The following is a 26,842-nucleotide window of genomic DNA, read 5'->3' as shown; positions in this document are numbered from 1 at the left end:
TCAGCAGTTCTAATGGAATGTTGTCTACTCCTGGAGCTTTGTTTCGACTCAGGTCTTTCAGTGCTCTATCAAACTCTTCACGCAGCATCATATCTCCCATTTTATCTTCATCTACATCCTCTTCCATTTCCATAATATTGTCCTCAAGTACATCGCCCTTGTATAGACCCTCTATATACTCCTTCCACCTTTCTGCTTTCCCTTCTTTGCTTAGAACTGGGTTTTCAGCTGTGCTCTTGATATTCATACAAGTGGTTCTCTTTTCTCCAAAGGTCTCTTCAATTTTCCTGTAGGCAGTATCTATCTTACCCCTAGTGAGATAAGCCTCTACATCCTTACATTTATCCTCTAGCCATCCCTGGTTAGCCATTTTGCACTTTCTGTCGATCTCATTTTTGAGGTGTTTGTATTCCTTTTTGCCTGCTTCATTTACTGCATTTTTATATTTTCTCCTTTCATCAATTAAATTCAATATTTCTTCTGTTACCCAAGGATTTCTACTAGTCCTCGTCTTTTTTACCTACTTGATCCTCTGCTGCCTTCACCACTTCATCCCTCAAAGCTACACATTCTTCTCCAACTGTATTTCTTTCCCCCATTCCTGTCAATTGTTCCCTTATGCTCTTCATGAAACTCTGTACAACCTCTGGTTTAGTCAGTTTATCCACGTCCCATCTCCTTAAATTGCCACCTTTTTGCAGTTTCTTCAGTTTTAATCTACAGTTCATAACCAATAGATTGTGGTCAGAGTCCACATCTGCCCCTGGAAATGTCTTACAATTTAAAACCTGGTTCCTAAATCTCTGTCTTACTATTATATAATCTATCTGAAACCTGTCAGTATCTCCAGGCTTATTCCATGTATACAATCTTCTTTTATGATTCTTGAATCGAGTGTTAGCTATGATTAGGTTGTGCTTTGTGCAAAATTCTACCAAGAGGCTTCCTCTTTCATTTCTTACCCCCAATCCATATTCACCTACTACGTTTCCTTCTCTCCCTTTTCCTACTGATGAATTCCCGTCTCCCATGACAATTAAATTTTCATCTGCCTTCACTATCTGAATAATTTCTATTATTTCATCATACATTTCTTCAATTTCTTCGTCATCTGCTGAGCTAGTAGGCATTTAAACTTATACTACTGTGGTAGGCGTGGGCTTCGTATATATCTTGGCCACAATAATGCGTTCACTATGCTGTTTGTAGTAGCTTACCCGCATTCCTATTTTCCTATTCATTATTAAACCTACTCCTGCATTATCCCTATTTGATTTTGTGTTTATAACCCTGTAGTGACCTGACCAGAAGTCTTGTTCCTCCTGCCACCGAACTTCACTAATTCCCACTATATCTAACTTTAACATATCCATTTCACTTTTTAAATTTTCTAACCTACCTGCCCAATTACGGGATCTGACATTCCATGCTCCAATCTGTAGAACGCCAGTTTTCTTTCTCCTGATAACGAAATCCTCTTGAGTAGTCCGCGCCCGGAGATCCGAATGGGGGACTATTTTACCTCCGGCATGTTTTGCCCAAGAGGAAGCCATCATCATTTAACCATACAGTAAAGCTGCATGCCCTCAGGAAAAATTACGGCCGTAGTTTCCTCTTGCTTTCAGCCATTCGCAGTACCAGCACAGCAAGGCCATTTTGGTTAGTGTTACAAGGCCAGATCAGTCAATCATCCAGACTGTTGCCCCTGCAGCTACTGAAAAGGCTGCTGCCCCTCTTCAGGAACCACATGTTTGTCTGGCCTCTCAACAGATACCCCTCCGTTGTCGTTGGACCTACAGTACGGCTATCTGTATCGCTGAGGCACGCAAGCCTCCCCACCAACGGCAAGGTCCATGGTTCATGGGAGGGGGGGGGGGGGGGGGGGGGGGGACCTTGATGTCATAAAAACATTGAAATTGTTGCCCTGCAGGCCTGCTATCATGACGGCTCAGATAGCACGTTGTGTGCCTACCCTTTTGGTGCCACACAAACTGTTCACCAATGCCTAGCACTGTATGCTAAGGGATGCGGACATGGGTAGCTGTGTGAAATGTGCTTGTTATAACCCACTCTGCCAGCCCTTTGGTTTCCTACAGTCATTTCAGATATCCTCTTTATACCTACATGATGTCTGTTCTCTTGGGCAACAGAGAACTCAGTACAGCAGAACAGTTTTTATGAAATTTACACCCCTTTTATCCTTTTGACATGAAACCTTTGGTTCCATGGCAACATTGGGGGCAGGGATGATCTCAGATTGTTAAGTGATTTTATTTTTTAGACCAGATGATGGAACTTTAAGAGTCCTGAAACTGGTTATGAACACAATAAAAGATTGTGTACTAAGCAACTGCTGTGTAGCTTCTCCTTTTTTAAAAATAAATAGCAGAAACATTTAGTTGTTGACAGACACACAAAACAGAATTAATTTTTTTTTTTAATTTCTTGGATATTAAGCCAGGTGCTGTCGTTCAACAGGTGTGATATTTCAGCAAGCTGACTTCGTAACATCTTCAGGTGTTCCTAGAGTTTTATTGATCTTTTATGGGTGCCGACTTTGTATAATCTGTACCCCCTCCCACAACCTCTGTTGTGGCACTTTGGTGCAGTCTGCGCCTGTTGGTGGGAGACGTGCGGCACTGGGTGTTGGGGAAAGCATAGTGCACTGCGACAGATTATGGACCACAGCCCTCCCATGGCCATGGGCCTCTCTGGAACTTTACCACCATTGTGACAATGTGTCTTCTGTTTCAAATGTCCTGACTGGAGCGTATATACATGTAGACTGTCATTGTATTTTAATCATAAGGCTGGATCCCAGGCCTTGATTAACTGGAAACTGCTTCAATAAAATTCTTCAGGGTATCAGACCGCATCGTCATAATTTAAAATGCGCCAACGTTTCGGCCAGCGTTGCAGCTAGCCTTCATCAGGGCCTTACGTTAACTGTTAAATGAACACACTTGGTTCCTTAAATAGCTGCACGAGAAAACCGTGTCGTTACTTGATTGGCTGTAAAAGGAGGAGGAGGAGGGGTGAAAGGTATGCTTTATTGGTGTTTCCTTTATTATCTGTCATTGACTGAAATAGCTGTTTTCTATTGGTCTTTATATTAATCCACCCCATTGGAGGAGACGGACGAATAGCGAACAGGTGATGGCTGTGACGTCACACTGTTTCCATTCTGTCCAGAAGCCGGCTGCGGCGTGCCATTGCTTTGTGTGCTCGCGACCACTACTGCGGCTCTCCGCTTGTCTGCATGGGCCGCCACGGCTCTGCCGCCGCTCCGTAGCCCTGCTATTGCTGGCAGCCAAGACCTCGGAAGCTTGTACCCGTCCTCTCTATTCATGTTGGCGGGTCTTTTGGCTATTTCTATCGCCTCTCTAATCTTTCTTTTGAAAGTGAGAGGCTGTTTCGCCAGGACGCGGGCTTCTTGAAAAAATATTGGTTTCCCGCACTCGTCTCGGTGTTCCGCCACTGCTGACTTATTGTGTTGTTTCAGGCGGATATATCTTTCATGTTCCGAGAGCCTTGTGCTAATCAGACGTCTCACCTATGTAGACTAATCCACACGCACAACCAATTTCATACACGCCAGCTGTGTGTAGTTTGTCAACTGCATCCTTGGTAGAACCGAGCATGTCTGATATTTTGTTTCTGCTTCGGAAAATTGGTTTGATGTCAGCTTTTCATAGAATTTTGCCAATACGTTCGGTGACCCCTCGTACATATGGTAACACAGCAATGCTCTGTGCCTCCTTCTCCTCTTCCCTATTAGTCTTCTCCCTTGTCCACATGGTGCTGTCTATCATCTGCTTCCCATAGCCATTAGTTCCGAAGATGGACCTGAGGCGTTCAAGTTCTGTCTTCAGATGTTCTTCGTCACTTATCCTGTACGCTCTCTTCGTTAGCGTGTGCAGTGCGGACTTCTTCTGCGTGGGGTGATGGTGGGAGGAGGCGTGAAGGTGCCTGTCCGTATTGGTTGGTTTCCTGTACACTTTGTGGCCAAGTTTACCATCAGGTTTTCGATAAACTTCCACGTCGAGAAAAGGCAGCACCCCATTCTTCTCTGTTTCCATTGTAAAATGAATTTTCCTATGCTGTTGGTTAAGGTGCTTGTGGAAGTTCTGTAACTCCTCTTCTCCGTGGGGCCAGATGACGAAAGTATCATCGACATAGCAAAGCCAACAATTTGGACGTAATGGTGCGGACTGGAGGGCTGTTTCCTCAAATGCCTCCATGAAAATTTCTGCTGCGAAAGGCGATAGGGGTGAGCCCATAGCTACACCGTCAGTTTGTTCATAAAATTGACCTCTCCACTTGAAATAGGTGGTCGTCAGACAGTGGCGCACAAGCTCACATATATCAGGTGCCATGCATTCTTCTAGGATGTTCACAGTATCTGCCACTGGGACATTCGTGAATAGGGATTTGGAAACTGCTGTCTTTATCTATTAGCTTGTCATGCAGCCAGATCTCCACTTCGGTCAGCTGTGCATTGTCTGTGTGGCGTTTATGTTCACTGCATTTCTCCCGTACCGTTCGGATGGTCTGGCCTGTATACATTTTCCTGCACTGGCAAGGAATGAGGTACACTCCCAGTTTCCATAATCCTAAGTCATCCTTGACTGAGCTTAATAATGTCTTGGTTTTGTTTGGTGGTGAAACACACACTTGACATTATATTTTTGGAGTATGCTGTCCATCTTGGCTGCTGAGTTTCCAACGTTTAGTATAATTGCCATCACAGCTGGTTTGTCTTCATCCTTGGAAGGCTGCAGTCTTGGCTTCTTTGGTCTTAAGGAGCATTTTATCTGTTGGTTGTTGTAACCCGTCAGTCAAAACACGGCCTGTAAGTGCTGTAATTCAGCTGTTAGGCTGTCAGGGTCCAGATTTCATGTGGTCTGTGCACCAGTGTGCTCAGGACACCTTCTCACTGTGTCAGCTTATGGTAGACACTGTGTTCTAGTATGCCATCTGGTCTTCGCTTGATGAGAACATCTAGAAATGGAAGCTGGTTGTTTTCTTCTACCTCCATTGTGAACCTGACATTCTGGTGCAGTGAGTTCAGATACTGCAGAAAGTCTTGAGGGTGATGTCATCCATGCGACTACATAACAAATATATTATCTATATATCAAAAAAAAGCAAGAGGGCTTGTAGGCTGTCAACTCGAGAGCTTCTTCTTCAAAAGTCTCCATAAACATGTTGACCACTGCTGGTGATGTGGACATAGCATGTCTGCTATTCAGTGAGTGATCTCCTTTATCTCTAAAGTATTTACATTCTGCCAGATCTTTACTTATATTTCTAACCATATTACTATGTGTAGGCACTATGAGATGAAAGCATCTTTGATTGCTGTTTCTTTTGTTTCCCAACCTGTTCTCTAGCTGAAAGCTGAACTTTGTTTCTCATTATGACATTCATGTATATAAAATTTATTTCTTTGTACATGTAAATTGCTGTAGTAGTGGTTCACCGCATTTCTATAAAAGAAAATAGCAAGAGTGGAGAAGTTTCCTCTTAAGGCAATATTGAGAAGAAATCAACACATGTTCATTAACAAAAGAACAGAAAAGACATCTACATGAGTGTCTAATGATAAAAACAAGCAACAAACAACACATCCTTCACTCCAGCGGCCCTGAAACCTGATGCAAATATAAAAGGGCATTATTGTGAGCATAAAGACTCTGACAGTGGAAAATAGCACTTGTGAGCACAGTGAAACCTATGTTGAGGGAACTTTCTAATAATTGCCTTCCAAAGCAGAGCTCACATGGTAAAATGCAGAATCTGAATGAAAGTTGAACTCTGGACCACTCACTCTGTGTAGTTTCCACATGCAAAAGGACATTTAGGGGTATACGGGAAGCGGAACACATTAGCAGCGAGTATTAATGAGAATATGTTAATCAAACCAATTGATTTTACTGTACACTTACATACTAACAAAGAACCCCTTGAGTGTGAGCTCACAAGTTCAATCTATAGTTATTTGAAAGTATTGTGTACACAATTACAACAGGAAAAATATTAACTGCTAATAACTCACCATGTGCATCAGGAAGTCAAAAGAATATGAATATCCAGGAGGTGCAGAGATCAAGCTTCTATTGTATGTATGTATTACACTTCACAAAACAGACATCATTGACATTCAAGAAATGTTCAAATCAAACCATTAACTTCCACCATGAACACTGAATGAAAAGTGGTATGCCACAATGATCACAGAGGTTCAGACCATCAAGATCGAAGGTGAACTTCTTGGGAGTTACAAACAATGAGGGTGTTCAGATAGATGATACCCATTCTTACAGAATGCATACAGAATCATATTCGTGTAACAGGATGATGAGAACTGATGAAATGTGATGGCAAGCAACCAAATGCAAAAGTCTGTCATGTAGCTTATCGTGCAACTGGTTATCCTCTAAGGTGTAGTTGCAGATAATGTATGATTTGTTTTATAGGCACAAAAAAAAATCCTGAGGCTGAATTTCTCCAGTAGTTTCAAATGGTATGAATCAAAATGTTATGCATTTTTCCAGAAGGATCGTTTGCTCTAAAGGAGTATGCTTTTTATATGCAGACCAGGAATCAAGCAAAGGCAAATTATCTGGATCAGCTACTGGCCAAAAGCAGTGTTCATACCATAGTTGTAGTTCTGTTGCACCCTTTTCCCACTCTTGCTTGCTGTGATGTAAATATTCCCTATTTCCCTTGCAAGATTATGTACATGTGAAAGAATTGCAGGGTACAAAGCACCTCAAACTTCTTGCAGCACAATAAATAACTTTCCAGTTAATTTATCATCCAGATTAACAGTCAGCATAATTGTATGTGAGTGCCTTAAGGCATTGATGTTAATTGATTTTGATAAAACTCCCTTGGTACCTCTAATTTCCAGGTTTCCTTTCATATGCGTTTCCTCTTCAAATTCCAGTTGGTCAGAGCTTAAACCAATTGATTCGTTAGTTGATTTGGGGGAGGGACCAAACAGAGAAGTCATCCGTCCTATCGGATTAGGGAAGGAAGATGGCCATGCTCTTTTAAAGGAACCATCCTGGCATTTGCCTGAAGCGATTTAGGGAAATCATAGAAAACCTAAATCAGGATGGCTGGATGTGAGTTTGAACTGTCAGCCTCTTGAATGTGAGGCCAGTGTGCTAACCACTGTGCCACCTCACTCGGTAAAATAACTGAAATCATTGCTGAATAATGGGTAAGTTTGTTTATTTCATCAATAAATTCTTGAGCTGAATCTGCAGTTTGCTGTGCATCATCAAGCTGATTTTTTTTAAAAAATTTCATTATCTTACATCCTTCAGTTCTGTAGCACTATCTGAAGTTATGCAACCATCCACTGCTTCCCTTGTAATCATTGTTATCTACGTCATGTGCAGTCTGATATGCGTAACATAGTAGGTCACTATCATGCACATCCTGTAAATTGTACCGAGCATCCTTGAAATGCGCAAACACCAGTTTTTGCAACAAGTGTGCCATGTCCTCTCATGAATATCCATAGTTTTCCACATGCACTACATGGTCAGGTTGCTGCGGACTTATTCAAAATCTGTTCATAACTGATTTTTTACTATACTGTGAATGATTTTCCATGAAGTAATTATGTTTAGTATAGTGACTGTCCTTTACTACATTTCACTGGAGGTGGGATTTGTGGCTCCGTTCCCAAAAAGGATGACGAATTACATGGCTTGCCACTTGCTTCAATGTCACTTTCACTTGTTAAGCACATATCATCATCACTTTCTTTCTCATGTACATTGCCCACACAGTTGTGCATATACAACACAACACATGCCACTGACTCATCTTGCAAAAACACCAATATTTCACCTGTTATCTCTTTCTCACTTTGCAAAATTTCTTGGTTCAGCTTTGTGGTGAAATGTTAAATTTTGAAACTTTTGTTGTAGATATAATGCAATGTTTACTTTGTTTATCATTGCCACTGCTGTGCTTTGTGTCAACACCACTAGCACTGCAGCACTCCAGTTAGTTACTTGGAGACTAAGCAGCTCAACTATGCTCTGTAGCCAGATGCTGTGCTCAATATTGATACTCCAGTCCAACCCCCTGATGCCATTAGTAACCAAAATTGTGGTTGTGAGGTAGGCAATGTGTAGATCATCAAATGCTGTACAAATCACTGGTCTTTTTGTGACCTTGCACTCAAGGGGTTCCCTTTAAGTGTGACTGTTCAGTAATCTGACTGGTGTAAGAAATGTGACTTACTGCAATTGAGTTACAGCTAACTTTTACCCCTTTCAACATATTCTCCTGCCTTATGTATCTGAGTTGCATACATGCCTTCTTTTGCTGAAAACAATGTTATGGCTCATCAGTCCAACAACTCTATCATTTTTGCTTTTACCATTTTTCCAGACCGAATATATGATACATTCGTTTCAGAGCAATTTTCACTTCTATGAAGAGACAGACATAACATGGAGCAAGAACTGGTGAATGGGGAGAATGCTGGAGCATAGGAATGCTTATGATCATTAAAAACTGCCCGACAGATAGGGACCTGTAAGATGACATGTTACCCTGGTGCAGAATCCATGAGTTTTTTCTATAATAAATCTAATCTACTGTTCCTCAGTACTGAGTGAGGTGGTGCAGTGATTACCACCTGGGCTCACATTTTGGAGGATGACAGTTCAACCCGCCATCTGGCCATCCTTATTTAGGTTTTCAGTTATTTCTCTAAATCACTTCGGGCAAATGCCAGGCTGATTTCTTTGAAAGGACATGGACAATTTTCTTCCTCATCATTCCTTAATCTGATGGGGACCGATGACCTGCCTGTTTGGTCCCCTTCCCCAAACCAACCAACCAAGCAACTGTATTCTCCTTACTCTTTCACACTGCTTGATTAGCACTTCTTTGTGGTGTATATGGGTAATGGTCTGACCTACAGACACTCACTTAATCATGGCGACACTCTCAATATCAAGAGAAAAACTATCATTAACTTCAGTTTCAATTTAAACATTTATTTTTCTTCCATTTGGCAAGCTGGAGGTCTTTCTAGTGCACTGATTGATCATTTGCTCTCAGTTCATACTGGAAAAATCTTCTTTCATCACCAGTGATGTCTGTTAATTATTTTCATATTCCAAGTACCACAGTTATGACCCCCTGCTATCATGTGTAAAGAGTCAGTTTTAGAATTATAGCCCACGTTCTTCATGAAAAATATAGTAACTTGCTGGCAATATTTACTGAGAAAGTATGTAGCATTTGTTCCTCATCATAATGAAAGATCTCAATTAAAATCAACTGAACGTCCATATAAGAAGTTGGCTAACTGCTGTACAACACTGACAAGTGAGCTGGCACACTATCCAGAGCCATTTCCTTGCTTTGAGGAACAGAAACCAGATACTTCCACGTATAAACCTGCTTTCTGCTGCTCACAGAGCTCAGAGATTACAGTGGGCACAGAAACAAAGGTACACATTTGCAGGGGCAAGTAGGGTCGGGCAGAGAGGGGGGGGGGGGGGGGTGCATTCTGTTTCCCTCCTTCAACTCTCACGGAATAAAAGAAATACATTGTAGTCAGGTGTTCAGGTGTTTTTTGAAAAATTGGTATTAGTCAGGTTTTAACAGGGTCAAAACTGGACCTTTTTTTATGGCTACTTGCAGGTTGCCATTCATCTTTCAAAATATTAAAAAACACTCCATACCTCCAGGTCCATCCCCCCCCCCCCCCCCCCCCCTTTTACAAACTATCATATGGGCATATTTGCAGAGAAACACTGCCTTCAGAAACCAAATGTGGAGACCCTACAAGAAACATTAAATAATTTTTATGTTAAAATAATGGTTCACATAGGAAGTCTGTTTAAAAAATTCCAGAACATTCATAATTTCGTCCCAATGGTGTGTAGGAGAAAAAGGCTGTTGGCGTCCCTCCACACACCTGTGTTTAATGTGTAACTGCTGTAAGTTTCACTGTTGTATGCCTGTTAGTTATTGTCCAATGCTGTATTGAGTAGAATGTTGTGTGGCACAGTTTGGAAATTCTGTAATGGCAGAAAGAGGAGCAATGCTTCTGTGTCAAATTTTGCGTGGAACTCAAGAAAACCTTTACAGAGATACACCAAACGATGCAGGAAGCATACAGTGATGAGTGCTTTAGCCATACTTGATGTTATGATTGGTTCACACAGTTTAAAAATGGCTGGATGGAAGTTAAAAATGACCCTTGTTCAGGATTACCTCAGACGTCTACTGATGCCACTCATATCAGGAATGTTGACGAAATTGTGTGTGCCAATCAAAGACTGACTGTCCGAGACACTGCAAAAGAATGTAACATTTCAGTTGGACCATATCATGAAATCCTGACACAGCATCTTGGAATGCATAATGTTGCCACCAAGTTCATCCCACGGCTCATGATTCAGGACCAAAAAGATCTTAGCCTCACAATCTGTGAAGAGCTTTTTGAAAAGATTGTTTGAACTGATCAGCTATGATGCACATTTGTGTGAGCTGACAGCAGTGTATGAGTACAATGAAAACCAATGAAGGCAATGTTTCTCACTTGCCAACAGAAGGTCATTCAGGCAGGTGACAAACATATCAAAGTGTAGGAGATGTTTACGTAGGATAGAAGCGGGACACGGATACATTTGGTATCATCCATGCCTGTGAACATACAGGAATGTCTGCTCTATTCTACTGAAGATTATTTTCACAATTTGTCTTGAAAAACTAGTCTCGAACTGTGTTATAACCAATATTGGGGCTGTAATACAACAACATTTAACAATGTTCAGCAATTTCATTGTATACGGACATTCCAAGGAATGAAGCGGTTTGCATGGCTCACCAATGCTAATCTGGATTTATGTGTATTTGACATTTATGGAATGATATTTAGTGAGATGTGTATGCTTTAGCCTTAGCTCTGATCAACCAGTGTAAATTGTGGGTGATAGTTGAGTAGCCATGGATCAGGACAGTTTCCCATTGCTTCATGTCTTATGATATCCATACCACAACATCCTGCAGATTTGTTAGAGCAAAAGAAGATTTTGCACACTGCTAGGTATGAATTTCTTATTTAATTATTAATGAGTGCAGAGAGGGATTAAATAAGGTAATATTTCCAGATCCGTGTTTTATTTTTCATTTTATATCATTGATAGAAAACACGCAAGAGTTATTTATCCAAAATTTTAATACCTATAAAGTATGCTTTGCAATGTGAACAAAGTATAATACACATAATGATAAATACTGCTTTTTATGTCATGAGGTTAAATTTGTAAATTTATCACTGTTTTTATGTGTTATAACAAGTACAGTTTTATATACAGTATGACTACTACTTCCATCATTACATGAAACAGACATCCTGAGAATTTTTAATTTAAAAAAAAAAACATTTTTACTGGTTTTTAGGTTCCTGGCAAGGAAGTAGCCATAATATGGTGATAGATGGCAGTCAGACAAGTGCTATAGTCACAGAATTGCAGCCAGCCCATAGCTATGAGATACGTGTAATTGCAGAAAATTCTGTTGGTGTCTCCAATGCAAGTGAATCCATTTCTGTAACTACATCTGAAGAAGCTCCCAGTGGACCACCAAGAGATGTTAAAGTTAGAGCCATTAACTCAGAAATATTGTATGTCAGCTGGAAGGTAGTACACCATCTGTAGTTATCTACTGTAACGTACTTCTGATATGTCTGTAAAACCTAAGTCAGAGATAAAAACTATAATTTTCAAATGATTGATATACATTATAATTTATAATAATATTTTATGATCTGTTTCGAAGAAACATACATGGAAATTTTGTAGGAAACAAAATTTTTGCAAATTTTGCAGGAAAGAAAATTTTTGCAGACTCAGTCAGCTGACTTACTTCTTAACATTGACTTTCATATTCCTCAAGTACTTTCTAGTTTTCTGATGCATTTCTGATTGATCTACTCACAATTCATTTTGTTTCTCTACTTATCTATTTGTTATAAGGCTATTTTCATTACATATCTCGTACTCCACATATTAACACACACACACACACACACACACACACAAAATCTCTTGATATTAGTATGAGAGTGAATATTTCAGCATTTTATGTAGCTGTTTCACACTGGGCAGCAACTAACACTGGATTTGAGAATAGTGTATTTTATTTCTTCAGCACAGAAAATCACTGTAGTTGCCTGAACTTTATGTCAAATTGTGAAATGCCTTAATATTTTGACACTTGAAATACGTCCTAGGATTCAAACTGTATGGTCGTAACTTCACCCCATTAATCAAGATTTAATATAATCAGGAAAAAATGGAAACTTTAAAGTCAGAGTAAATGCTTATGGTAAGAAGACCACTTACTGAGTAGATGAAGTGCTGAGTCTTCAACAGGCACACAAGAAAGAATGAAAACTTTGCTAGTTTTTGGATGAATCATTTAATGAGGTAGAGGACCCCCCGCCCCCCCCCCCCCCCCCCCCCCCCTCCCACTCACACACACACCTGTGCAGCTACATTGTGCTGTCTGAACACACAGTGCCAGGACTGCAGTTCAGCTAGTGGACTGGGCTGAGGGCCTCTACATATTCCTTCCACCCTTCTGCTTTACCTGCTGGTTTTCCATCTGAGCTCTTGGTACTCATAATGGTGATTCACTTTTCTCCAAAGGTGTCTAATTTTCCTGTAGGTAACATCTACACTATGTGATCAAAAGTATCCGGACACCTCCAAAAATATACGCTTATCATTTGAGGTGCAATATGCTGCCACCTACTGCCAGGTACTCCATATCAGTGACCTCATTAGTCATTAGACATCATGAGAGAGCAGAATGGGGTACTCTGCAGAACTCATGGACTTCGAACCTGGTCAAGTGATTGGGTGTCACTTGTGCCATACGTCTGTACTCGAGATTTCCAGACTCCTAAGCATACCTAGGTCATTGTGCCTGATGTGATAGTGAAGTGGAAATGTGAAGGGATATATACAGCACAAAAGCGTACAGGCCGACCTCATCTGCTGACTGACTGAGACCACCGACAGTTGAAGAGGATTGCAATGTGTAATAGGCAGACATCTATCCAGACCATCACACAGGAATCCCAAACTGCTACAGGATCCACTGCAAGTACTATGACATTTAGGCGGGAGATGAGAAAACTTGGATTTCTTGATTGATTGGCTGCTCATAAGACACACATCATGCCAGTGAATGCCAAACAACACCTCGTTTGGAGTAAGGAGTGTAAACACTGGATGATTGAACAGTGGAAAAACGTTGTGTGGAGTGACGAATCACGGCTCACAATTTGGCAATACGATGGCAGGGTATGGATATGGCGAATGCCCGGTGAACATCCTCTGTCAGCGTGTGTAGTGCCAACAGCAAAATTTGGAGGTGGTGGTGTTATGGTGTGGTCGTGTTTCTCATGGAGGGGCATTGCACCCCTTGTTGTTTTGTGTGGCACTATCACAGCACAGGCTTACACTGATGTTTTAAGCACCTTCTTGCTTCCTACTGTTGAAGAGCAATTCAGGAATGGAGATTGCATCTTTCAACATGATTGAGCACCTGTTCCTAATGGCCTCACTGACTTCCATGAAGAATGGGCTGCCATTCCCCAAGGAACTTTCTAGCACCTGACTGAACATATACCTGTAAAAGCAGAAGCTGTCATCAAAGCTAAGGGTGAGCCAACACCATACTGAATTCCAGCATTACCAATGGAGGGTGCCACAAACTTGTGATTAATTCGTGTCAGGTGTCCAGATACTTTTGATCACATAGTGTATCTTACAACTAGTGATGTATGCTGCTACATTCTTACATTAGTCCTCTTGCCATTCCTACTTAGCCACTCTGTACTTCCTGTCATTCTCATTTTTTAGACATTTGCATCCCCTTTCACCTGCTTCATTTACTGCATTTTTATATTTTCTCATTTCATCAATTAAATTCAATGTCTCTAGTATTGCCTAAGGATTTCCACTAGCTCTCATCTTCTTACCTACTTGATTCTCTGCTGCCTTTACTATTTCATCCCTCAAAGCTACCCATGCTTCCTGTATATTTTATCTCATCATACATTTCTTCAATCTCTTCCTCATCTGTGGAGCTAGTGGGCATATAAACTTGTACTGCTGTGGTAGTTGTAGGCTTCATGTCTATCTTGGCTACAGTAATGCATTTACCATGTTGTTCATAATAGCTTATCCAAAGTCCTACTTTTTATTCATTATTGATCCTACTCCTGCATTACCCCTATTTAATTTTGTATTTATAACCCCTCATTCATCTGACCAGAAGTCCTGTTCCGGAGATCCAATGGGGGACTATTTTACCTCCAGAATATTTTATTCAAGAGAATGTCATCATCATTTAACCATACAATGGAGCTGCCTGCTCTCTGGAAAAATTATGGCTATCGTTTCCCCTTACTTCCAGCCATTCACGTACCCACACAGCAATACCGTTTTGGTTGATGTTATAAGGCCACATCAGTCACTCGTCCAGATTATTGCCCCGAAACTACTGAAAAGGCTGCTGCCTCTCTCTGGGAACCACACATTTGTCTGGCCTCTCAATGGATATCTTCAGTTCTGAGTGCACCTAAGGTATGGCTACCTGTATCACTGAGGCACATAAGCCTCCCCACGAGTGGCAAGGTTCATGGTTCATGGGGTGATTGGGGTGGGGGGGGGGGGGGGGGGGGTGAGTGAGGATGTGGCATGGGAAATCTGTTTGAGCACTGGATTTGTGGAGTAGTGCCTATCTGTGAATGCCATTGTGAGACCTGCTGCATACTGGGCAAAGAAATTCTCATCACTTTTCATATGTTATCTATGGGTGGCCAGTCTAAGGGGGATCAACTTTTTTGTTGTGGAAGGCGGCACACTTGTCAAAGTGCAGTTACTGTTGGTGGTTAGTGTGCTTGATAGGGACAGAGGTATGAAAGGAGTGATCAGTGAGATGGAGGTCACTGTTCAGGAAGGTGACATGCTGGGTTGAGGATCCCCATGTTAAGTAAATGGGAGAGAAGCTACTAAGTTTGTGGAGAAATGAGATTAGGCTGTGTTGGGCCTGGTCCAGATCATTAAGATATCATGAATGAAACTGAATCAGACAAGGAGTTTGGGGAGGGGGGCTACAAAGATTTCCTTCTGATGCCCACAGCCATGCTGTAGGTTTGTTTATATACAGGATGAGTCAGGAGGAAAGGTACATGCTTTGACGGGTGATACTACTGATGATTCTGAACAAAAGACTTCTAATAAATATATGCCCTTTTCTTAACCTTCTCCGGGTAAACCAATGAAAATAGCTAGGAATGGGAAAGGGGTAGGTGATGGTAAATTAAGATAGTGTTATATATGGTTTGTTTAATTGTGTACATTTCCTCACAGAAGATGTTCAAACAGTCCACCGTCAACTTCAGTGCATGTTACAGCTCCTGTAGACAGAAGTTGTGTCACCGATCAAAGCTCAATTTTGCATTCCTTTACCTGGTCACAAGCATGTAAAATATGAGCGAGATGTTCCTCTCTTGTGTCTGCTCTGTGCTTGTAGGTGTCACTCTTCAGCCATCCCCACAAACAGTAATCCAATAGGGTACATTTGGGTGGCCTCAGCGACCAATCCAACAACCAGGATACGTTATGTTGAGATACTGTGTCACTGGCCGTACGGAATGTGTAGGAGCTCCATCACATTGAAAGTACCACATTTTGAAGAAACTCGAGATACTATGTTCCAGTAAGATGGTAATCTAAAATAACTGGACCGATGAGTTGCTCATCAATAATACCGCACCATACGTTGACTGAGAAACGTCACTAAAAATTGATTTCCACAGAAGCGAGCACATTTTCATTTGCCCATAGATGAGAGTTGCGTGAGTTGTTGATTCCACTGCAGGTAAATGTTCACTCATAAGTGAATAGAACATCTGGAATTAATCGCTCACTGACAATGATCCACTGGCAGAATTCTTGCCAGGTGGCAGCATCTCCTTCATGCATATGTTGTACGCTCTGCTGATGAAAGGGATACAGACCGTGCTCGTGTAATGTGCATATCACTCATGTTTGTGGAATACCAAGTTGGGCAGCAATTCTTCTAGAGCTAGTAGTAGGGTTGCAGTCCGCTACTTGAAGAATGTTCTCAACTTCATTAAGAATTTGTTGTACAGGACATTCAGAGACAACAATTATGCTGGGAACCGTACCATGCTCACACAATCCATTAAACACCCTGCTAAACACCCTGCTATCTGGCATTCTGCAATTCAGAAATCGTTGTTGGTATTCTCGCACGGCAGCACTGGAATTCTCATTGGACAAACCATAGACAAACACCAGGTCAGCATACTCTGCACGTATGAAGATCCGTGGCATTTTCACTACACAAAACTGTATTCGTTGTTCATGTAACATCACTGTAGTATCATGCACTAGGACAAGCACTGTCGGACTGAGACTTGAGATAAACAACAGCACCATGCGCAAGTGAACTGCGTGCTGACACGGTTAGTAAGGACAACACTACATGTTTCCTGTTCCTAGTTGTTTTCATTGGTTTACCCAGAAATGGTTACGAAAAGGGCATATGTTAATTAGGAGTTTTTTGTTCAGAATCACCACTAGTATCACCCCTCAAATCATGTACCTTTCCTCCTGACTCACCCTGTATCTTCACCTCAGAGGAGAAGTATTTATGAGTGAGAATGTAACAGTTAGTGTATATAAGGAATGAGGTTGTGGGTTTGGAGACAGAAGGACCTTGGGAGAACTAGTGTTTGATGGCAGCAAGACCGTGGACATAGGGGATATTGGTGCACATGGAGGCAGCATCAACAGTGATGAGTAGGGATCGAGGTGGTACTGGGTTAGGGATGGTCAAGAGTCAGCAAAGGGAGTTATTTGTATCTGGAAAAGATAGCTGCTCATTAAGGTGCAGCTCATTAAGGTGCACTTGTGCAGCTGTTTCAACACCATGGCTCACACTGCAGTGGTGCCAGTTGAGTCTGTTGATGAATCGGGGGTCTTTAGAAATGGCCGGCAACTCAATACGTATGGAAAGGGCAGACTGGCAAAGCTTATATGTGATAGTGAGGGAGATCACATATGGGAAAATTCCTGTAGTAATTGGTATTAGAGCTGCACCTAGCTTTGATTCATGCCATCTGATAGGTATCCCTGTTTAAGGAAAGTCTCTCTAACGAAGGAACTCCCTTCAAAAATGTCAGATATCAAAATGATGAAGAAATTAGCATATTTCACTAAAACGTGTGGGGTATGACAGATAAAGTTAGTGAGTTGCTTTCACATGTTGGCTCTGATATTATTGTTATATCAGAGTGCCATTTAAACAGTGTAACATTCGGTAGTAGGAAAAGGGAGAGAAGGAAACGTAGTAGGTGAATATGGATTGGGGGTAAGAAATGAAAGAGGAAGCCGCCTGGTAGAATTTTGCACAGAGCACAACTTAATCATAGCTAACACTTGGTTCAAGAATCATAAAAGAAGGTTATATACATGGAAGAATCCTGGAGATACTAGAAGGTATCAGATAGATTATATAATGGTAAGACAGAGATTTAGGAACCAGGTTTTAAATTGTAAGACATTTCCAGGGGCAGATGTGGACTCTGACCACAATCTGTTGGTTATGAACTGTAGATTAAAACTGAAGAAACTTCAAAAAGGTGGGAATTTAAGGAGATGTGACCTGTATAAACTGACTAAACCAGAGGTTGTACAGAGTTTCAGGGAGAGCATAAGGGAACAATTGACAGGAATGGGGGAAAGAAATACAGTAGAAGAAGAATGGGTAGCTTTGAGGGATGAAGTAGTGAAGGCAGCAGAGGATCAAGTAGGTAAAAAGACGAGGGCTAGTAGAAATCCTTGGGCAACAGAAGAAATATTGAATTTAATTGATGAAAGGAGAAAATATAAAAATGCAGTAAATGAAGCAGGCAAAAAGGAATACAAACGTATAAAAAATGAGATCGACAGGAAGTGCAAAATGGCTAAGCAGGGATGGCTAGAGGACAAATGTAAGAATGTAGAGGCTTATTTCACTAGGGGTAAGATAGATACTGCCTACGGGAGAATTAAAGAGACCTTTGGAGAAAAGAGAATCACCTGCATGAATATCAAGAGCTTGGATGGAAAACTAGCCCTAACCAAAGAAGGGAAAGCAGAAAGGTGGAAGGAGTATATAGAGGGTCTATACAAGGGTGATGTATTTGAGGACAATATTATGGAAATGGAAGAGGATGTAGATGAAGATGAAATGGGAGGTATGATACTGCATGAAGAGTTTGACAGAGCACTGAAAGACCTGAGTCGAAACAAGGCCTCGGGAGTAGATAACATTCCATTAGAACTACTGACAGCCTTGGGAGAGCCAGTCCTGCTAAAACTCTACCATCTGGTGAGCAAGATGTATGAGACAGGCGAAATACCCTCAGACTTCAAGACGAACATAATAATTCCAATCCCAAAGAAAGCAGGTGTTGACAGATGTGAAAATTACCGAACTATCAGTTTAATAAGTCACGGCTGCAAAATACTAACACGAATTCTTTATAGACGAATGGAAAAACTAGTAGAAGCCGACCTCGGGGAAGATCAGTTTGGATTCTGTAGAAATACTGGAACATGTGAGCCAATACTGACCCTACGACTTATCTTGCAAGCTACATTAAGGAAAGGCAAACCTACGCTTCTAGCATTTGTAGACTTCGAGAAAGCTTTTGACAATGTTGACTGGAATACTCTCTTTCAAATTCTAAAGGTGGCAGGGGTAAAATACAGGGAACGAAAGGCTATTTACAATTTGTACAGAAACCAAATGGCAGTTATAAGAGTTGAGGGACACGAAGGGGAAGCAGTGGTTGGGAAGGGAGTGAGACAGGGTTGTAGCCTCTCCCCGATGTTATTCAATCTGTATATTGAGCAAGCAGTAAAGGAAACAATAGAAAAATTCGGAGTAGGTATTAAAATCCATGGAGAAGAAATAAAAACCTTGAGGTTCGCCGATGACATTGTAATTCTATCAGAGATAGCAAAGGACTTGGAAGAGCAGTTGAACGGAATGGATAGCATCTTGAAAGGAGGGTATAAGATGAACATCAACAAAAGCAAAACGAGGATAATGGAATGTAGTCGAAATAAGTCAGGTGATGCTGAGGGAATTAGATTAGGAAATTAGACACTTAAAGTAGTAAAGGAGTTTTGCTATTTGGGGAGCAAAATAACTGATGATGGTCAAAGTAGAGAGGATATAAAATGTAGACTGTCAATGGCAAGGAAAGCGTTTCTGAAGAAGAGAAATTTGTTAACATCGAGTATTGCTTTAAGTGTCAGGAAGTCGTTTCTGAAAGTATTTGTATGGAGTGTAGCCATGTATGGAAGTGAAACATGGACGATAAATAGTTTGGACAAGAAGAGAATAGAAGCTTTCAAAATGTGGTGCTACAGAAGAATGCTGAAGATTAGATGGGTAGATCACATAACTAATGAGGAAGTACTGAATAGGATTGGGGAGAAGTTTGTGGCACAACTTGACTAGAAGAATTGATCGGTTGGTAGGACATGTTCTGAGGCATCAAGGGATCACCAGTTTAGCATTGGAGGGCAGTGTGGAGGGTAAAAGTCGTAGAGGGAGACCAAGAGATGAATACACCAAGCAGATTCAGAAGGATGTAGGTTGCAGTAGGTACTGGCAGATGAAGAAGCTTGCACAGGATAGAGTAGCATGGAGAGCTGCATCAAACCAGTCTCAGGACTGAAGACCACAACAACAACAACAACAACATTTCGCAACATTTCACAGGCTTTCTGTACTGGGATACAAGTTAGCTGGCTATTTTACAGGGAGCTCTTTGTGAAGCAGGGGAGAGAACATGTCTGTCAAAAATAGTACACCATTTGAACCTATTGATACATCAAGGCACTGCATTGAACAAGTCATTGAATTTTCTGCAGAAGCAGTCGAATTTGGTGAAACTAAACTTTTAATTATAATTATCTATAGGTCCCCTAATTCTGATTTCAGAACATTTCCTTTCAAGCTAAAGAGATTTCTTGGTTCAGTTTATGGAAATTAATTGTTCATTGTGATTCTGATATTAGTTTTATAAGTGACTGTATGAGGAAAAACGTGTTAGGAAATTAGTAAATTCCTATCATTTGATACAGACTGCATTCTTTCCAGCCGGAATGCAGGGGAACAGCAGCACATCACAGATAACATTTTTGTTCATTATTAATTACTGGAGGGGCATTCCATTGGTAAAAGGGTAAATGGCCTATCTATCCTGATGCACAAATTTTAATTCTAAAAGGAGTTTGTGCACACACATACACACACACACACACACACACACACACACACACACACACACATTAAATACAAATACAAATGATTTAGAAATAGTTAAAGAAAGAGACCAGAATGACCACAAATGAAGGAAACTGGGATGTGAAAGGTGGTGGTAGCCATAGAAAACTCACTTAAACCTCATTAAAGAACAAGGGTGGCTTACTGTTTATAGTGCTAATAACATAGACAATAAATACAGGGTATTTAAAAAGTCACTTACTATTTCCCACTTGAAGACTTCATTAAGGACTGCCAACTACACCAATATACATTGAAACATTTCTTGACATAAATTTAGTTCATTTCAAAGTGATGACCTGTAATCAAGTTCCATATTTTCTGCCTTGCCTGAAACACCCTTGCTGACAGAGCTGGCATTGTTTGTTTAAAACTGGTTATCAATTGTTGAAGTTAATTGATTTTCACTTTATACATCTCAGACTTGGTAAATCCCAAAATGAAAGAGTCCACTGGAGCCGAAACAGGTGAGCAATGAGCCCAACGTCTTCATGAAGCACAGCCAATCCATCTCCCAGGGAAAGTGGCACTGATAGTCCAGGACAGTGTACATTCTTGTATATTACCTGTAAAATGGTCAATTTTTTTGACATAAGACAGAAATGGTAAGGAACTTTATAAACATCCTGTGTAATGCTTTTGTCAACACATTTCTTACACTCCTTGAAAGTTGCTTTCCATTAGGACGTCCTTGCTAAAAGTATGTGGTGCAAGTAAAGTAGCTGATACCAAGGATAAAATTTAACAATATCGTCAGTCATGAAGGAAGTGTCTGGCCAACAACACAGGGTCAATACACAGTAAAAATGTTTTTGTTATTGATACATCATAAATGAGCTCATTATTTACCAATCACTTTCTGCATATAGCAAGTGAATCAAATAAAAACTTAATTTCAAAAAAAGGAAGGTTAGTGATTAATGTCTCAGAGACGAAGTGCAACCTCAGAACAAGGAAGAATGGGAAAGGAATGAGCCATGCCCTTTCAAAGGGACCATCCTAGAATCTGCCATATACAACTGACAGAAATCATGGCAAACCTAAATCTGGATGGGGATATGAACTGTTGTCCTCCCATATGTGAGTCAGTGTGCTAACCACTGCACTACCTTGATTGGTAAGACTTTCGAAGACAATGGCTTCAGAAGACTGCTATCTGAAATACTCTTTTGTGATACTGACAAGGGGTACATTGAGTCAGTAATTAAATTTCTGAAGACAAAGTTTCTCATGGATTTTATGGGATATCTTGCAGGATACTAAAGCACTGTGTTGCTTATGTTAGCCCTGTACTAAGCTATGTTTATAGCTTTTCCTTTAAGGATGTTCAGTTTCCTGAACAATTAGAGAACCCAGAAGCGAAATCAATTTATAAAAAAGGAGAAAGGGATAATGAAGACAATTTTAGACCTATTTCTATGCCATCTGTGTTCACAAAAGTTAGTGTAAAGATCATGTAAGTGAGGTAATTTTGTATAATTTGCTGTCAGATATACAGTTTGGTTTTAGAAGTAGTTTAATGGCAGAAAATGCTATATGCTCTTTCCTCCCTGGATGAATTAAATAAGATATTGCAAATGTTAGGCATCTTCCTAGATTTAATTAATGCATTTGATTGAGTTGATCACAAAATATTACTGCACAAGTTGGACCATTATGGAATAAGAGGAATCACTCACAATTCATGATTTTGATATTTGAAGAACATACAGCAAAATGTCAGTCTCCACAACAATGAGGAAGGCTATAATGTGCATCTGATTGGAGGTCAGTTAAGTGGAGGTGGTGTAGGGGTCAGTGCTGAGACTAATAATTTTTCTTGTATAATGATATGCCATCTAATGTGACAAGTGATTCTAAAATATTTCTATTTGCTGATGACACTAGCTTGGTAGTGCAGGATGTTGAGTGTAACATACGCAGTGTGTCAAATAGTGCAGTTCAAGACTTAAAACTCATGGCTTGTAGAAAATAAATCACAGCTAAATGACAGTAAGACTCTGTTTATACTAACACAAAGCATGTAACACTGACATTTTTATTACACAGATGGGCCATGTGATTAGTGAGTGTGAACAACCCAAATTCGTTGGTGTTCAGATAGATGATAAGCTCTCATGGAAAGCCCATATTTAGGACCATGATCAAAAACTGAATGCTGCTTTATATACCATTAGTTCAGACTCTGCAGTAAGTACTAGTGCAACACAAAAATTAATCTGCTTTCCTTATGACATACAGTGTTATATTCTAGGGTAACTCTTCCCATCCACAAAGAGCATTTTTGGCCAGAAATGGACAGTTTGAGCAATAAGTGGTATAATTTCACAAAACCTTACGTAAACTCCTATTCAGGAATCTGGGAGGTCTGACTCTGGCCTCTCAAAATATGTTTTCTTTAATGTCACTTGCTGTTATCAATATGGACTTATTCCCAAGAATTAGCAGCTTTCTCTCAGTTAATACTAGGTGGAAATCCATTCTGCATTTGGGTCACACCTCCTAGACTAGGGTGCAAAAAGGTATACAGTATTCCACTGAATCCATTTTCAACAAGTCGCCACATGAGCTAACAAATATTAGCAGTAATATTCACACTTTCAAGTCTAAATTGAAGAATTTTTTCATGGATAACTCATTCTATTCCGTCAGGGAGTCAGTGGAAAAGTTTAAGCAAATTCCAGAGTTATATTGTTGATTATGCTAACATATAATCAGGATATTGTCATCTGCATAGGTTTTACATAATTTTTTTATTAATTTTTTCTGATGTGATTTCATTTATTGACTCATTCCACTATCATGGAGACTGGCTCTTCAATTTAGTGCTATGGAACTAGGCATGTAAATAAAAAATTAACAATGAAGCATCCAGTATTGTTGGATTTATGGATTTTGGGAACATGTAGAGAGAGTGTTAGTGGGGGGGAGGGGGGTCATTGAAGTGAGGGGGGGAGAGGTCTTAGGATGAGCCAAAGAATTTGTATAGAGGTGGAAGGTTGTGTTGGTTGGTCTTCTGGGATAGAATCACTATGGCAGAACTTATAGGTGATGTAGTCAGTCAGCTGGCTGACAACTTCTGCCAAGAAGTCATTTATTATGACAATAGTGGAGCCTTTGTCCATAGGGAGAATGATTAAATCAGTGTCGGTCTTGAGGTTGCAGGTGTCTGTTGAATGCCTGTGTTCTGGGGAAGGGACCTGGGGAAGGACGGTGAGTCCAGATAGGACGTAAGAAATTCCTTATCTTTACAGTGGGTGATTAGGTGGAGGGGGGGGGGGGGGGGGGGGGAGGGTTATGGTTGGATGTGTTTTGGTTGTGGTGGCACCCTACAAACAAAACAAGATGATTTTTGATTGTAGATCACACCACCCCAAGGAAATTTCATCAGCTGGGAAAACAAAAAGTGAAAGCTAATGTAAAATGTATCTTAATGTGAACTAGCCATCTGAAGATGAACCTGTCAGTTAGAAACAGGTAATGGCACAATTTAAATAAATAAATTGCATTGTAAGAAGTGGCTGTTTGCTGTTATCTTCTACATAAGAGTCACCCTATATTTTGTATGCAGCCGATGGATCAGAATGTCACTTTTCAACAAAACACCATTAAGTTTTGCTGTTTATGTTAAGGACCTCTTTTCATAAGTATCAGTTCTTGATGTCACAGAAAGTGATCCTCAGAATTAGCTTCATAACTCAATATTTTTAGCCTCCCTCATTTTATTTTCTATTCTTCTATTTTGATTTGGTGAATTTTTTGTTCCTGTTTCTTCTCTCTATTGATGATTTATTGCTCCCTTATATTCTTCATATTTTTTAAATCAGATTGTGATGTTCAGTATCATATATATTGGAATAAGGCCTCATAGCTCCTTAAGAATTGTTTTAATGCATTAACAGTGTGCTGTACCATATGTTATTGAGCGGTGACCTAAAGATTGCATGGGAGCTACTGTCATCAATTTGCTCACTTGATTATTTTTCACACTCACCAATATCACCAGACTTCATTTCTCAAAGTTGTAGTTATCACTGGATGTCAAGAGTACAATATCCAAATTCTTGAAATAAATGTGACACTTCTCAGAAATAACTTCCTTTTACAATGATCTTGCATAATAAATTTTTGTAACTTGGAACACCACAAATGCACCATTATGGACAATCTCAAAAACTTAACAACCTCTTTCTTGTCTTTGTGATGTCACTGCATCTGTCACAACCATGTCTCCAACTCAGAACCCAATGACAGAGAATAAATTTCCCATACAGCAGATATCATGAAATGTCGTGAGATTGCCATCGTTGTCTGAGCCTGCAGATATTCTGCATCCATCCACTCCAGAATTCCTGCACGTAAGGAAACAATCTTTGAACAGCATATTATAGTAGCTCATGACTTAAATGAAACTTTGATGGTGATGTCTATCATTCATCATCTTGTTAGATGCTGTGCAACACATCACTTTACCAAAGTGATATGTGACACTACAATACATAATAATTTGCTTCACTGGCTTTATGCTCATTCCTAACTGAACTTCACATGCTGCAGTGATACAGACAGCTGAAATATAGGTGGATACCATGTCACCTATTGAGAGTCCAGACTAAAACATGATTCTTGAACACAAATAGCAGCCTTTTCAGTAGCTCCAGGGGCAAGAGTCTAGATGATTGACCAGTATGGCCTTGTAACATTAAGCCAAGATGGTCTTGCTACACTGGTACTGTTGCACAACAGAAAGAAAGAGAAAACTAGAGCCATTTTACTCCATGAAGACATGGAGTTTCACCTCATGGTGACATTGTCTTGAATAATATATTACAGAAGTGAAATACTTTCTCATTTGGATCTCCAGGCAGGGACTACTCAGGAGGGTTTTGTCATAAGAAAAAATAAAATATACATATTTTCCATCCCTTACTGGTGTTAGTCAGCTGCAACAAGAAAGATTAGAGTTTAATGTCCAGTCAGCAGTGAGATCATTAAAGAGCAGCACAATTTCAAATTGGGGAAAAATGTTGAAGAAAATAGGTAATACACTTCCAAATGGAACATTCTGCCCCTAAGAGATTTAGGGAAATCACAGAAAACCTAAATCTAGATGGCTGGACAAGGATTTGAGTTGCTAATTTTCCAAATACAAGTCAATATCTTACAATTGTGTAACCTTACTCTGTAATATGTTAATGAACTTGTACAAAGAAGTAGAGAGGTCAAGGGTAGGTACTGTGGAAATTAATGAAGTGTGATGGAAGTAAGAAAAGGATTTCTCTTTACACGAGTCCAAGTTTATCAACACAAAATCAAAGAGGGGTAATGTAGCATTAGTTTTAGTAATTAACAAAAAAAGGAATGTAAGTGAACTATTATGAACAGAATAGTGAACTCACTGTCATAGACAAGATAGATACAAAGCTCCTGACTCACCACAGTTGTACCGGTACAACTGCAAGGGGTGGTCATAAAGTTTTAATTATCACCTCAAAAAAATATAAAAGTGCATAATTAATTTCTGTTTGTTTTCAGGTACAGATAAATCTCATTGTATCGCTATAAGATATGTTTGGCAGAATCACTATGCATACCAAATTCATGTAACTGAGAGTAATTTTTTATGTAAGATGTGGAGTTAGGTCTTCATTTACTGATATATTAAGTTTAAAATTGCAGAGTTTCTTAATATTTTTACCAAAAATAACCATTATTGTCTTTCTGAAATGATTTTTAATGTAAGATTAATAAACGTGAAAATTTAACACTGAAAAACACAATAATACCCTAAAATAATTTTCCATCTACAAACTAAAGAGCCTCTGGATCACCTACATTGGAAGAATCTGATGATGCTATAGTCAGTTCATTAGCCATTACAAATTTCTTTATATGCAAATCTTCATTGCTCAGATCCTCAGAATTAGAGCTTAGGAGGTGACAAACATCCTCTTCATCAACATTATTGAATCCAATTTGGCATGGAATGTCCACAATTTATCTCATTGAAATGAAGATTTGATTTCATCTTCTAGCACTGACACAGCATCAGGCCATAGTTTCCTCCCTAAACCATTCACACTTTTAGGAGCTACATAACATCAACCACTATCTGAATATTACACTGTCACCAGAAATTCTTGATGGTAAGTTTGTTATTTGAATCACATTCTTTTATGAGAACGGAGTATGTTTTATGCAGATAGTATGCCTTGAATGTAGAAATAACTACCCGGCTATGTGCTGCAGGATAGATGTAGTATTTAGTGGCAGAAGCAGGACTACAATGTTTTTACTTGAATCAATAATGAAAAGTGGGTAGGTGGGAACATTACCAAGGAGGAGAATTCTGAAAGTGATTTTTTCTTTCTCACAGTAGACCTTCAATTCTCTATTCAGTTTA

General features: G+C 39.9%; 1 protein-coding gene across 1 annotated transcript in view; it reads left to right on the top strand.

The window, feature by feature from the left end:
* Nucleotides 1–26,842, top strand: part of LOC124594067 (Down syndrome cell adhesion molecule-like protein Dscam2) — a 198,161-nt gene that overhangs the window by 69,768 nt on the left and 101,551 nt on the right. The window contains exon 9 of the mRNA XM_047132417.1: nucleotides 11,452–11,690. Within this exon, the coding sequence (XP_046988373.1) occupies nucleotides 11,452–11,690 (239 nt within the window). The remainder of the gene's footprint in view (nucleotides 1–11,451; nucleotides 11,691–26,842) is intronic.

The sequence above is a fragment of the Schistocerca americana genome, chromosome 2 (assembly GCF_021461395.2).
Source record: "Schistocerca americana isolate TAMUIC-IGC-003095 chromosome 2, iqSchAmer2.1, whole genome shotgun sequence".
Classification (NCBI taxonomy): Eukaryota; Metazoa; Arthropoda; class Insecta; order Orthoptera; family Acrididae; genus Schistocerca; species Schistocerca americana.
The sequence above is the reverse complement of the archived record's forward strand: the minus strand, read 5'-3'. Positions and strand labels throughout refer to the sequence as shown.